The 14,752-nt window shown below is 40.2% G+C and overlaps 1 protein-coding gene across 1 annotated transcript in view; it reads right to left on the reverse strand.

The window, feature by feature from the left end:
- LOC109930100 (voltage-dependent calcium channel subunit alpha-2/delta-4-like) overlaps nt 1-14,752 on the reverse strand; it is a 375,911-nt gene that overhangs the window by 305,649 nt on the left and 55,510 nt on the right. Inside the window, exons 5-7 of the mRNA XM_048607861.1 lie at nt 9,426-9,588; nt 7,785-7,916; nt 4,259-4,319 (exon numbers count right to left, since the gene is read on the reverse strand). Of these exons, the coding sequence (XP_048463818.1) occupies nt 4,259-4,319; nt 7,785-7,916; nt 9,426-9,588 (356 nt within the window). The remainder of the gene's footprint in view (nt 1-4,258; nt 4,320-7,784; nt 7,917-9,425; nt 9,589-14,752) is intronic.

Below are 14,752 nucleotides of genomic sequence, written 5' to 3' on the forward strand. Positions count from 1 at the left end.
CCTGCACTCACCTATCACCATCCCACCTACCTTCCCCAGCCCCACCCCTCCTCTCTCTATTTATTTCTCAGCTCCCTACGCCCTCCCCATTTCTGAAGAAGCATCCTGACCTGCAACGTCAACTTTCCTGCTCCTTTGATGCTGCCGCCAGCTATGTTCCTCCAGTTCCACACTGTGATATCTCTGACTCCAGCATCTGCAGTTCTTGCTATCTCTAAAGGAGAGGCATTCCACAGAGTCAAGTACCCTTGCCATTGTGAACCTTCCCAAATACAAACAAACAAGGAACAGATAACTCAATCTTACCGACCACTCACCAAATCAGATTCCTCTCTCTCTCTCACCATCCCTAACAAGCTACAAACCACAAAAAATAAGGACTTTGCACTGTGTCTATCTCTCAGTCACCAAAGCTGGCCCTAAGCAGCCAATCCTCTTGCCCTGTATCACTTTATGAACTATGACATCACCTCAGGAGCTCTAATTTTTGATTCAGTGAAGCTCCACTGTGCTCCTCTCCCACTGCTGCTACAACTGAGCTTGTTCTGGGCCCTGGTCCTCAGGCTTTTACCTGGAAGCTCTGTCCCCACTGCCTCCAGTTGCCTGCCACATCAACACACTATGTTCCCACACCAACATTTTTGTCTCAGGCCCACTGCAGTGCTCCAGCAAGGCTCAATGCAAGCTCAAAGAACAGCATCTCAAATTCAATAACTTTAGGATTAGATTACATCCTTCCATGCTTTTCACTCATTCTCACACCCTGGTCTTATCATGATATGTTGCTTTCAGCCATTCTCACCCTTCTTAGTCCATTTACCAAATGACACGAGTTGCTTTCAGCACAGCCTGCTCATTCTCTCCTACACTTAGCTCTCATTATCACTTATTCTGCTTCCCTTTTCTCCTAGCTTACAATTAAAACCTCTTTCAAATATATTTCTTTTTCTGACTCCATCACTACATATCCACTCCATCACCTCCCTCCTCCCTCCCCTCACACCCCCTCTCTTTACCATGATACCATTTCTTCCCAGCTTCTAAAAGTTCTGATAAAGAGTCAGTAGATTCGAAATGTTAACTCTGCTTTCTTCCACAGATGCTGCTAAACCTTCTGAGTTTCTCCACAATTTCTGTTTTTGTTTCAATTCATTTCATATCCGAGTACAGAGAGATATTGCATTACCTCATCACAAAAATTTACGGAAATGGAAACAATTGATGCTGTCCTAGAACTAGCCATGTGCCATTTTTCCATAGGTACCAGCTACAGTGGGGAAGGTAGACTTGGTGCAAATCTACAGGAGAGAAACAGTTAAAAGTACAGGTGAAGGATGACATTAAGGAAAACTTGACAGTATCAAAGCTAGTTTTCCTATATTATCACATTGCTACCTGAACACCTTACAGGTATTCGAGACGAGACCCAGTGAGTACATGGGCCATGCTACACTTCGGCAACTAGCCTGGATTTGCCTGAAAATATTAAACAAGCAGATACCACCACTTGGATGGAGAATCTTTGGAATTGGCAATTGAAAGTACAAATGCACCCATGGGTTAGGATCATCTCCACTGTTTTGATTATCACCCAGTTGTTATTAGTTCCATATTCAGCCTACTAGGTTCACCAGGAAGAGACACAAGAGACAACAAGTAGTTATGGGATTTGGATAATGTGGGGCCAAAACACATGAGGCAAAAGCCCATATGCTGCACCAAACTATACAGATGGCACAAAGTACCATTATAACCCTAAGCTCAACTCTTGTCAAGTATCTATAGGTAGTGGAGCACAAGGAGAAGGGACAATACTACAATGTTGGCAACATGGGCAAGGCTTTGGGACAAAAGGTGGGAAGCTGAAAAGGTTAAAGCTGCAAAGGTTAAAAATAGATTCAGCTAGAAATGTTTGTAGTGTAAAATAAATGCAAGCAAATAGCAAAAGACCCAGGTCAGGGAATGAGTGATAGAAACAAGGACTTGGCCTAGACTATACAATCAGCAGGATAAGGGAGGCTTTGGATAGACATGAACAATGCCTGATATATGTACTGGAAATAAGTGACATCTGATTAAAATACAGTTGCAATCTTATCAGATTGGAAATCGACTGTGTGACTTAATGTGTAAGAACAGATGGGAATGAGTGGGTTTTTGCTGAAGTTCAGTCCTAGAACGACTTTGTGTACACACCATAACTTGGACACTAATGGTAGTTCATCAAGTTGAACTACAAGCCCACTTTATGAGATATTACCTCCCCCCCGCAACACAACACTAACAATGCCAATAGGTGATTCTCCTTCATCCTAGATTTTTGGGCTTTTGTCCCAACAGCAGCCACAGTTTTGACCATCGCACTGCTGGGTTCTTTAGTGGCTGGGATTTCCTCACCCCAGGTGTTATTCCAGCAGAAAGTCCATTAACATCTAATCAGCTGCCTGCCTGAGAGAAAATTATGCAAGCTCTCTCATCTTCATAGGCCATGAGTTTCCTGCTTCTGGACTTAGTTCAAAAATGGGAAGATCCCAGCCATAGTTATGAACATTGAATCTATCAGATAGATGGGTTAAATGTCAATGAAAACTAAAGAGAGATATAACAGTAATGAGAAATCTGACATGAAGGAGAAAGAAAGGTTGTAACAAGGAACCTCAGACTAACTTTGAAATGTATTCACTTAAAGAGATTAGAAATGGTTTCCAAAGAACAAGACAGCTTCAAACGTCATGTTTTCTTGGATATAGAGGCTTGAACCAAACTAAAATTGAGAGAAATAACAGACATTTATTGTATGGGTGTGAAAGAAATAATGAAGATAAATGCATACACAATTTAATGGCTTCAACAGGAGGTGCTGACTGAGAGTGCTGAGCATGGGAGCTCAAGCAATCAAGTGGCCTCTCTCTGGAAAAATAAAGATGTTTTTGTCAAAAAGCTGAATGGAGACAGAAAGCATTTCCTCAAAATGATGTGAGCTACATGGATAATTCAGTGCAAATTAGCTGGTTTCCTAGTTCAACCTTAATTCCCCCTTGTGTTTGTAAAGGCCTGATGCCAGTGGAATAAAGAATCTCTCCTTCATGATTTTTGGGCGATCGTATGTAATGGAAAATGATCAATCTAAATCACAGGAGGTGCAATTGTTGCATGCCTGGATTAGGCAATCATAAATGGATTTAGGGCTATCAGAGTTGATTTCCATTAAAGTAGGATGCACAGAAAGCTTAAAAGATACAATTAATATAACTGAACCTGAGAATGCCTTGAGCAAATACAAATTCTTAACAGTGAATGCTCAAGACGACATCCACATTACTCTTAATTATAGTGTTGCTGGGAAAAAAAGGACATGTTGTCAAAACAATTTCTCTTTTACTCATCAGGACAACTCTAGACCTACCAATATACAGGGAAAATAATGTTTATACCATGTGAGAAGACAGTAGTAATTGGTTGAGGCATTGTCATGGAGAATGCACCAGTTAATGCTGACTGACAGTTAACCACCAAGCTTTGTTTACATTCTAAAGCAGGCAAGTTGACTATGGTTGTCAACATAATTCTTCACATACAGGTTTATTTAGCAAATGTTTTCAAATCATAGAATCACTTCTAATGTTATGGACTGTGTTATGAATTTTGCAAGTATAGCTTGGTTGAGTAATTTACATCATCCAAAGCAATACACTGCTTGATGCAACTCATCAGTCTTTGAGCTGTATGGCCTACATCTCCAGCATCATAGAAGATGTACTGAAGCAGCTTTACATGGCATCTTAGACATTACTTTCAAAACCTGTGATTTTTTTATCAGCAAGAAGATTGAGAAAATCAGGTGCCTGAGAACACCACAATCTGGAAGCTCCCCTCCAAATCATATAGTTTCCAATTCAGGATGATATCATTCAGTAAAATTCCTGGAACTGCCTACTTACCAGCAACGCAGGTGTATGTACACCAAAATAATTGAAATAAATCAAGATGATGACTCACAAACACTTCTCAAAGGCAATTAGGGGTCAGTGATTAATTATAAATAGTAATAAACTCATTGCCAGTGCCATCCCCATTCTAAGAAGGGATTAAAAAAAAAGATACTGCTTGATTTTTTCTTTCTCATCCAGTTACAAGAGAAATTAAGTTCAGTGTTACTTTCAGTTAAGATTGGGAACCAGGCTATCTGAATGAAAAATTAAATTGTGCTTATCCTTTGAAAGCCATTCAAGCAATCACTGAATAGTACTTTACTTACCAGCCTCGGTTCCTGCAATCAAAAGATATGACTCCATTTTCATCTGGCATCCATTTTATACCTGAGAAATATAGCAAGAACATGGTTATTGACTGCTATTTATCAATCAGCTATTGGACTTAATCACAAAGTAGCATGATGTATAATCTTTCCCACCCTCATCTCATTCTCAAGCCTCCCTCCTTCCTCATTTCAGCTACAAAATTTGGAGATAAAGAATTTATAAAAATAGCTATTTGTTAATACAAAACTTGAGTATTTCATGATTCACTCAGGTAGTTTGCTGGAAATCAAGCTACACTACTTCTAGAGTTATCACAATTGTGAAAAAAATTTGTCAAAACTATTCAAAGTTTCTATTTTACCTAACAGATGAACCCATGTTAAATGAAAACACTCATTAGGTTTCTGTACTTAACACAAAAACAGTCACTTATTGCAAACAGATTTTTTTAAAAAACTGATTGCAGAAAAGAAACACAAATTACTAACTTATACCTGCGACATATGAGCACTGGTATGTCATCATCCCCATGGAGGAGATGGTGCTGGCCATCTCGGAATGGAAATTGCTACACCCATGACCAACAGTGGAGGCTGAATCAATTGAATGTGACAATATCCTCATATCCATTCCTCCTCCTCCCGTAATATCTTTCTACTTAAATGATGTGGACAATGCAAGCATTCACCTTTCACTTTTCCTCTGCATTCCACCACTGATGACAAATTCACAGATAACCAAAAACAATTAGATGGTCAGGCAGAAGACAACCTGATATTGACAGACTGTTACGAGTTTATACTGACAACCACCAGCTCAAATTATGACGCTGCATAATTTAGAGGATGGCACAAAGGTGGGATCTGCAAGTGTCGAGACGCGAGGAATGAGCAACCTGCAACCATGTCAAGGGGATAGGTACAGGTCAGAGCTAGACGGCAAGTTCTATTTTGTGGGACTCAGATGAGGATTTTGATGGGACAAGCAACAGAAGAAGACTGATGGGTATGTACAATGTAATACTTAATACATTGGAAGCCTATGGGAGGTGGCAAGAGAAGGAGCGGTGCCCAATACAGAGCAGAGGAGTGCTAAAAGTAGTATCTAGAAACACAGGGAGGAGCAGGGGCAGTGAAAGATATGAGATCACAAATGCAGTTGCTATCATGATAGGTTCATTCACCAGGGAAACATTGCTCATCCAAGGTAGGACATCAGTAACTGTTAATCTGTTGCACTATTATGATGCCCTGGAATTTCCTTTCAACACAAGTATCAGTAACCATAATGGGTACACAGTCTAAGCTTGCATAAGAGCAGTGTGAGCTGGTATTGCAGAACGCTGACCCTTCTTAACTTCAGTCTGAGCCTGCACTGTGACACTCAAGCTTGTTGTAGAGGTTCTAGCTGCTATAGAAACTGAAATGTTAGATATCAAATGCTGCATCGTGATTGGATGCACAAGAGTGCTAACAAAAAATTGATTAGGGATAGTAAGCATCATTTTGTGCCGAGAAAATCATGTCTTACAAACTTGATTGAGTTTATTGAGGGAGTTACCAAAATGATTGAGGGCAGAGCAGTAGATGTTGTTTACTTGGACTTAAGTAAAGCCTTCGACAATGCACAGTAGACTAATCAATAAAGTTAGGTCACAAGGGATTCAGGGTGAGCTTGCCCATTGGATACATAATTGGCTTAATGGCAGGAGACAGAGTGGAGGTGAAGGGTTGCTTTTCAGACTGAAGGCCTGTCACCAGCGGTGTTCCAACGGGACTGGTTCTGGGTCCTCTTTTGTCTGGCATTTATATAAATGATTTAGATGAGAATATAGAAGGCATGGTTAGTAAGTTTGCAGCCAACACCAAAATTGGTGGCATAGTAGACAGTGAGGTAGGTTTTCTCAGATTACAACTGGTTCCTGATCAAATGGGTCAATGAGCTGAAAAATGGTAGATGGAGTTCAATCTGGATAAATGCGAGGTATTGTACTTTAGTACGACAAACAGGGTGGAACTTATGCAATTAATGGTAGCAACTTGGGTAGTGTGATAGAGCAGAGTGAACTAGGGGTTCAGGTACATTATTCTTTTAAGTTATAGACAGGGTGGTGAAAAAGGCATTTAGCATGCTTGCCTTCATTGCGCAGTCCTTTGAGTATGGGAGTTGGGATTTGAGGTTGTACAGGACATTGGTGAGGCCTCTTCTGGAATGCTGTGTCCAGTTCTGGTCGCCCAGTTATAGGAAGGAGATTATTTAGCTGGAGAGGGTTCAGAAAAGATTTACCAGGATGTTGCCAGGTATAGAAGGTTTGAGTTATAAACAAAGACTGGGATTTTTTTTTCATTGGAGCATAGGAGGAAGAGAGGTGATCTTATAGAAGTTTATAAAATCATAAAGGTTATAGATAGGGTTAATAGCAGGTGTCTTTTCCCTAGGATGGAGGATTTCAAGACTAGAGGGCACATTTTTAAGGTGAGAGGAGAGAAATTTAAAAAAGACATGAGGGACAATTTTTTTTACAGAGGATGATTTGCATGTGGAATGAACCTCCTGAGGAAGTGGAGGATGTGGGCACAACTACAACATTTAAAAGATATTTGAATAAGTACATGAATAGGGAGGGTTTGGAGAGATGTGGGCCAGAAGCAGGCAGGTGCGGCTAGTTTAGTTTGGAATTATGTTGGGCATGGACTGGTTGGACTGAAGGGTCTCTTTCCATGCTATATGACTATGACTCTATATTGGAAAGAATGGATTTAGATCAAGTTGGTCCCAAACAATTGTTCCTTAACATTGACCACAGGCTTCCAACTCATTAACTATTTTTGAACATACCCATCAGTCTTCTTCCATTTCTTGTCCCATCAAAGTCCTTACATGAATCCCCCAAAATAGAACTTGCCGTCCAGCTCTGACCTGTGCCTTTCCCCTTGACATGGTTGCAGGTTATTCATTTCCCACATCTCAACACTTGCAGATGCCATCTCTGTGCATCCTGTAAATTATGCAGGATTAGTATTTGAGCTGGTAGCTGTCAGTATAAACTCATAACAGTCTGTCATCATCAGGCTGTCTTCTGCCTGACCATCTAATCGTTTTTAGGTATCTATAAATTTGTCATTGTCAAAATTAAATTGGATAACTAAGCAAAAAGAAACAAAATGCAATGTTATGGGACAAAGTTAGGAGAGAATATCTAGCTGAATCACTATTGCAGAGTGCCATCATAGATGCAATGGTCAAATGGCCCCTCACTCTGTGCTTTAACATAACACGATTCTCTATGATTCACACCTAGAGATTCAACACTGTCACCAGCAATCTCTCTGGCATCTTCTGGGATTTCTACCATTAACCCTTTCCGGATTCCGGAGTTGTAGAAGACCAACACATATATAGTTTGTAAGATGTGAAGTGAGGGTCATTGCATATAAATCCAAATTCTCCATTCCTTTGTTTGCAAAGCAATCCATTCAAAAATGTTAACATCAGTTTTCTGTTGAATTTTAATATGTGTACCTGGATAAAGTCTAAAGAAACCCGTGGAACTTCCAAAATATTGCCAGGTGAGAGTTGGATCTTGACCAAAGTTTTCAGAAAAGATTGTGTTTAATGCTTCTGACCAGTATGCTCCATTCAAAATATCAGGATCTGTGGAAAGGGTAAATGCTAAGAGATGTGCACTTTATCACATGGCATTACTGAATCATTCAGATTGGATTTTTTTATGATCACCCTGTGACATAAGATGCTACTGTTACTGCAGCTATGCAAAGTGAAGATGAAGTATAGCACCATGTTTTGTTCCTTAAACAAAGTGTGACAGATTTCAGTTAGCCTTCACTCTATTCAAAACTCCATCTTATAACTCATGAGAGTTGCTGAAATTACTCCAGTGGTACAGAAATGATAGGCAGCCTGTTAATCAATTCAATGACATTTTCTGTCCAATCTGCACCATTTTAGTAAATTGTGCTTTCAATGTATTTATTGTGGAATCACTTTGCTCATTTTAAAATAAAGGATTGAGCCCTATAAAATTTGGAGTATGGACAATACATGTATTATACAGGAACCTATCATTAATTTCCAAAGTATACAGAATATATATTTGGCTGATGTTTCTACTTAAATACTGAAAGGAATTCTTTATGGCTTCATGAGCTTATGCACCACTAATGCTAGATGATTCCTCATATCAGAAATTATTGCTCTGATGTGTTGGTTACACAATTTATCCAACATATATCTTTGCTCCAGCGAGAAATTTGGTTTATTTAAACTTTGTGTCAAATATTTGACTAGTCAGTGGATAGGATTTTGATATCCAGATGTTTCACAAACAGTGAACAAATTTGAATCACGGTAACAAGTCCAGAAATTCAAAGCAAATCAATAAATGTTTTCTGACAGAGACCACCTTGGGTACTTGAAAGCTGATGATAACCAAGAAGCAGTACCAGTTCACACTATCACTACATTTGGCCATTTCAGCTAGACAGCAGAGAAAACATTCCACTCATCCATTTCAGAAAGGTTGTTGTATCATGAAGATAAGAACTGATGTAGTGCAGATGTCCTGTCACTAGATAACAGTAATACATTTATGAAATATACATTTGTGAAAAATCTTGATGTTGCTCAGATGGTTTTTGGGAGGAAAGATATTTAAACGGCAAGGAGTTTTTCTTAAAATTTATAAAATTGAAATTGACGAATGGATTAATGACTGCTTGAACATATTTTGATGTTTTAATTATTATGCTGATTTCATGTTAGTATCAAGGTAGAAATTGGGTTTGGGCCATTTACAGTCTCAAATTAGGTTCTTAGAATGTGAATTAGATGCTGAAGGCCCAAGCTTCTTGTGAAATTTGGCCTTCAGCCTCAACATTAACTTCAGAAAACAGGACATCTAGAGGCTATTCTACCTTAAATCCTTACCACTTTGTATTGGCTGAAATGCCAGTAGCATTTTTCACGTAGATTCTGGAGTTGGGAGAGGAAGAGGAAAGATGGCAAACATGGGATAGTTGCCAGCCTCAGGAGGGCAGGGGAGCCAGGAAGAGAGTAAATGACAAAAAGAAAACGACAAATTCATCAACACCTGAAATTAGAAATGATAAGTAACATACTAAGTAACAAACTTGTTTACCTTACCTTTATTATACACATTAGTTGGGACTTGTATGTTACTGAGTGAGGTGTTCACAGGCAAATTGTTGAAATGTTCATTTCTTTCCAAAATAAACTCATTTCCAAGCTCCACATATTTCCCATTTTTATCTCTCTCATTGATCAGCACAGAATTATAATAATCAAACTGCAGGAAGTAGAAGAAATGTTTGTTAATGCAAACCAGTGGATAACGTGTTGCTGAGACAACAAGGTGCAGGGCTGGATGACCCAAAGGGTCTAGGCCCGAAACGTCAGCCTCTCTGCTCCTATGATGCTGCTTGGCCTGCTGTGTTCATCCAGCCCTGCACCTTGTTGTCTCGGATTCTCCAGCATCTGCAGTTCCTAGTATCTCTGATAACGTGTTGCTGTTGTTTCACCATTCAGCTGGTAACAGCTACATGTGGAACCCATTCAATAATTCAAGTTGCTGGATGTTGATCAGAAGCAGGAGTTTGGATAATCTTTCTCCTTATCAACTCAATGTTCTGAGGGAACATGGAGTATCTCAATTGATTCACTATAGATCACATATTGAAATTTGGCATGTATGTAACTCATCTGTGCAATTGATAAAACTGATTTCATTTTTGTATATGAGCAATAATATCCCCATGATATGTAGAGTTTTGACAAACCAAAGATAGGGTATGCAGTCAGTGACAGAAGTGAAAAAATGTCATAGGACACAAGATCCTTGAAGGTCTTCAAAGATGAAAGATTGCATTTAAACAGAGGTGGAAGGGTTTTGCCTGTTTGCTAAGAGTTGGTAAGAGTCCCTCATCACCTTTTTCCTGGAAGATCCATAAAATTAAGTATCACTCAGGTACTTAACCCAACAGTAATTGACCTGTGCACTCTAGTTTTGGACTCTCTCACCCCGGGGAAAAGACCTTATCTATTTACCCTACCCATGCCCCTCATGATTTATAAACCTCTAAGGTCACCCCTCAACCTCTGATGCTCCAGGGAAAATAGCCCCAGCCTATTCAGCCTCTCCCTGTAGCTCAAACGCTCCAACCCTAGCAACATCCTTGTAAATCTTTTCTGAACTCTTTCAAGTTTCACAACATCCTTCCTATAGCAGAGAGACCAGAATTGAATGCAGTATTCCAAAAGTGGCCTAACCAATGTCCTGTACAGCCTCAACATGACCTCCCAATTCCTATTCTCAATGTACTGATCAATAAAGGCAAGCATACCAAACGTCTTCTTCACTATCCTATCTATCTGCGACTCCACTTTCAAGGAACTATGAACCTGCACTCCAAGGACTCTTTGTTCAGCAACACTCCCCTGTACTTTGCCATTAAGTGTATAAGTCCTGCCCTGATTTGCCTTTCCAAAATGCAGCACCTCACATTTATCTAAATTAAATTCCATCTGCCACTCCTCGGCCCGTTGGTCCATCTGATCAAGATGCCATTGTACTCTGAGGCAACCTTCTTTGCTTTCCACTATACCACTAATTTTGGTGTTAGTGAATCTGCAGAATTGTTTACCACAGAGGGCTATCGAGGCAGAGTCATTAAGCATATTCAAGGCTGAGACAGGGAGATTTTTGATCAATAAGGGAATCAAGGGTTATGCAAAAAAGCTGGAAAGTGGAGTTGTGTTTTATCAGATCAGCCAAGATTTCATCAAAAGACAGTGCAGACTTGATGGGCTGAATGACTAACTTTGCTTCTATATCTTACAGTCTTTATCCTGGAAACAGCCTGAAATTAAACCAGTCTGTTCACAACCTTTGTCTCACACTTGATTCAAAGATGAGCTCATATTCACGCCATCACCTGGACTGCTTATTTTCAGCTCCACAACATTGCTCAATTTCAACCCTGGCCTCAATTCATCTGCTGCTGAAACTTCAAACACCTTTATTCTCTGTAGAATCTATCATTCTAACGTACTTCTGGCTGGTCTGACACATTCTACCTTCCATAAACTTGAAGTCATCCAAAATTGTGCTTCTCGTCTTGTCTATTGTCAATCTATCTATTGGCACAATGCTTGCTGAGCTACATTGGCTCCTTGTCAAGAAAGCTCTTGATTTTAAAATTCTCATCCTTATTTTCAAAACAATCCACAGCTGTGTCCTTCCCTGTCTCTGCCATCTCACCTGCTACTTGTAGCTTCTTATGTATTCCCAATTATAAGTGTTCCATAGTCAGTGGCTGTCCCTTTGTAATAAATTGTGCTTGCATCTTTAAGGATTGCATGATAAACTACTGTTGTAGGAGCTTACACCACCCACCACCACCAACGCCCCACCCCTCCCCCCAAACACACACACAACTGGGGATGAAGACTCAGGACAGGCAGGATTCAGGCAAGTGGAAGATATTCATTCAAGCAAAAACCAGTTATTACAGGGAGAAGGCCAAAGGATCGTCCCTGAATCTGGCCTCAACGTAAGAACTCAATTATTTCCTTAATCTTTGGCTCAGATTAGAAGAGAGATCAATGACACATTCTGATTTTTGCAGGGAATGTACAGCATTTTATACATTTTCTGTTACAATAATCAAATACAACATAGTCACTGTCCTTCCCTGTTAACCCGTACACCCAATCCTGTGGGAGGCCTAATCAGTGATGGGCATTCCTGCAGACAGCCTCAGGTTCCCATGGTCTTATGGCATTTACCAGACATTGTAATCTCTAGGCTTTGGGATCTTGCTAAGCATCCTATTCATTCGCATTGCAAAGCTACTGGCTAAACACCTATGAACCTGTTTCAGGCTTCTTATTTCTAAGGACGTTGTAAATTCTATTCGTTGTACTACAGGTGCTTTCTTTTATAAAATTCAGCTGTTCCTCTTATATATCCCAGTGTCCTAATTATATATGTAAAAATACAAAAACAGCTGGTTTTAACTAATTACTAAAAGGTTAATTTCTATTATAAAGTTAGCTAATAAAATGTAAAGTTGTACAGCTACTTCTACCGTTAGCACTTTGTAATTAGTGGGTAGTGAACCATGTATCTTGCTCAGGGCATAAGGGAAGGCATTTCCTAAGGCTAAATAACTTTCACTTCTGTGTTTAAATGCTTTTTCCACCCCTATTGCTTGTATTATATTCTGGTTATAAGCTGAAAACTACTTCTATGATTATCTGAATAATCTTTTACTAAAGTCTATTTCTTAATACGGTAAAAAGCTAATTACTACAAAATATCTTTAGCTGTTGTCTTTGCAGCTGTATAGGGAGTCAATCTAGCTGATTCATGGGCTGAGACTCACACCTGGTATTATTCATTTACTGAGACAATCATCCTTTCATTAATGAGGCTGGAATTAATACTTGTCTGTTCTTAGGTATTCTCTTATCAAAACAGTCTCAGATGGTTGGTGGTAAGGCTCTTTTGCTGACCTTGGAGTAGTCTTGTTCAAAGGTACCATTGTGTTTCACTTAAATTTTGTTTTAACCCTTATCGGCTATTGTGTGCCTTTCTACACGGGCAGCTTCAGTGTAAGCAGGTACGGGTCACTTTATATGGACAGGCACAGATCACCCCTAAAACTATCAATTAATGCATACCTCCAGACAGGATATGATGTATTAGTCTACTGATTGTGGTTCTGGTTGGAGGTCAGTCATCTCAGCTCCAGGACTTCTTTGTAAGAGTTCCTGAGGGTAGTGCCCTCAGCCCAACCATCTTCAGCTGCTTTATCAATGACCTTCCTTCCATTATAAAAGATTAGATGTGGGGATGTTCACTCTTGACTGCACAGTGTTCGGCACATTCTGACTTCTCAAATACTGAAGCAGTCCATATTCAAATGCAGCAAGCCTTGGACAACATCCAGGTTTAGGTTGGAAATTGGCAAGTAACATTTCATCATATAGGTGCCAGGCAATGATCATCTCCAACAAGAATCTAAGCATCACCTCTTGACATTGAATGGCATTACGATTGCCGAATACTCCTCAAACAATGGCCTGGAGGTCACCATTGACCAGACACTCAACTGAAATAGCCATGTAATACAGTGGCTACAAGAGCAGGTCAGAGGCTAGGTATCCTGCAGTGAGTAACTCATCTCCTAACTCCCAAACGCCTGTCCATATGTGCAAGGCACAAGTCAGAAGTTTAACAGAATGCTCCCAATTTGCTTGGATGAATGCAGCTCCAACAACATTCAAGGGGCTTGACAGCATCCGTGACAAAGCTGCCCACTTGACTGGCACCAAATACATAAACCTTCACTCCCTCCATCACTGATAGTCTACAAGATACACTGCAGAAATTCACCAGTGCTCCTCAGACAGCATCTCCCAAGCCCATCTAGAAAGACAAAGGCAGCAGATACATGGGAACACCACCACCTGCAATTCCCCCTCCAAGCCACTCACCATCCTGACTTGGAAATATATAGCCATTCCTTCAGTTTCACTGGGTCAAATTCCTGGAACTTCTTCCCTAATGCCATTGACGGTCTACTTGTAACCAAATGGACTGCAGTGATTCACGGCAGCAGCACAGCACCAATTACTCAAGAGCAACTAAGGATAGGGAATAAATACTGTCACATCCAATGGCTACATCCACATGACTTGTTATTCATAGAATCATAGAATCCCTACAGCAAGGACACATAACCTTCAGCCCAACAAGTCCACACCGACCCTCAGACCCATCACCCTAATCTACTCATCCCTGAATACTATGGGCAATTTAGCACGGCCAATCCACCTAGCCTGCACATCCTTGGACTGTGGGAGGAAACTGGAGCACCTGGAGGAAACCCCCGCAGACACGGGGAGAATATGCAAACTCCACACAGACAGTCGCCCAAGGGTGGAAATGAACCCAGGACCCTGGCACAGTGAGGCAGCAGTGCTAACCACTGAGCCACCATGCTGCCCCATTGTTCTTGTTATTCAGTCTGAAGCAGCAGTGATAGAAATCAGATGTACAGTACTTGGTTCCCAGTGAACAATCTTTACAAATAGTTTACTTTTCAAATAAAGAAACACTTTGTTGTATCACCAGTTCTTGTGTATGATTTGTACATCTACATCTAAGAGAAGAATATAACAGTGCCTTCAGTTGTCTCATTCCCAAGATTTGAGATTCTTCCCTATATCACTAACTTTGAAAAGAGGCATTGATTTAGTAATTTAGATTATAATTAATTATGTCACTAAGAAACAGTAAAGGTGGCAGGCAGGTGACCTGTTGCAGCTGCATATTGTGGGAAGTCCTAGACAGTGGAGTGATCAAAGGAAAATAGGTCTCTGTGACTCAACAATCTTTTGCTCAGGGTTTGAGAGCCAGAGGTTGAGCTGCAGAATATGACACCTGG

This window comes from Rhincodon typus, chromosome 18, assembly GCF_021869965.1.
Source record: "Rhincodon typus isolate 14 chromosome 18, sRhiTyp1.1, whole genome shotgun sequence".
In the NCBI taxonomy this organism is placed as follows: domain Eukaryota; kingdom Metazoa; phylum Chordata; class Chondrichthyes; order Orectolobiformes; family Rhincodontidae; genus Rhincodon; species Rhincodon typus.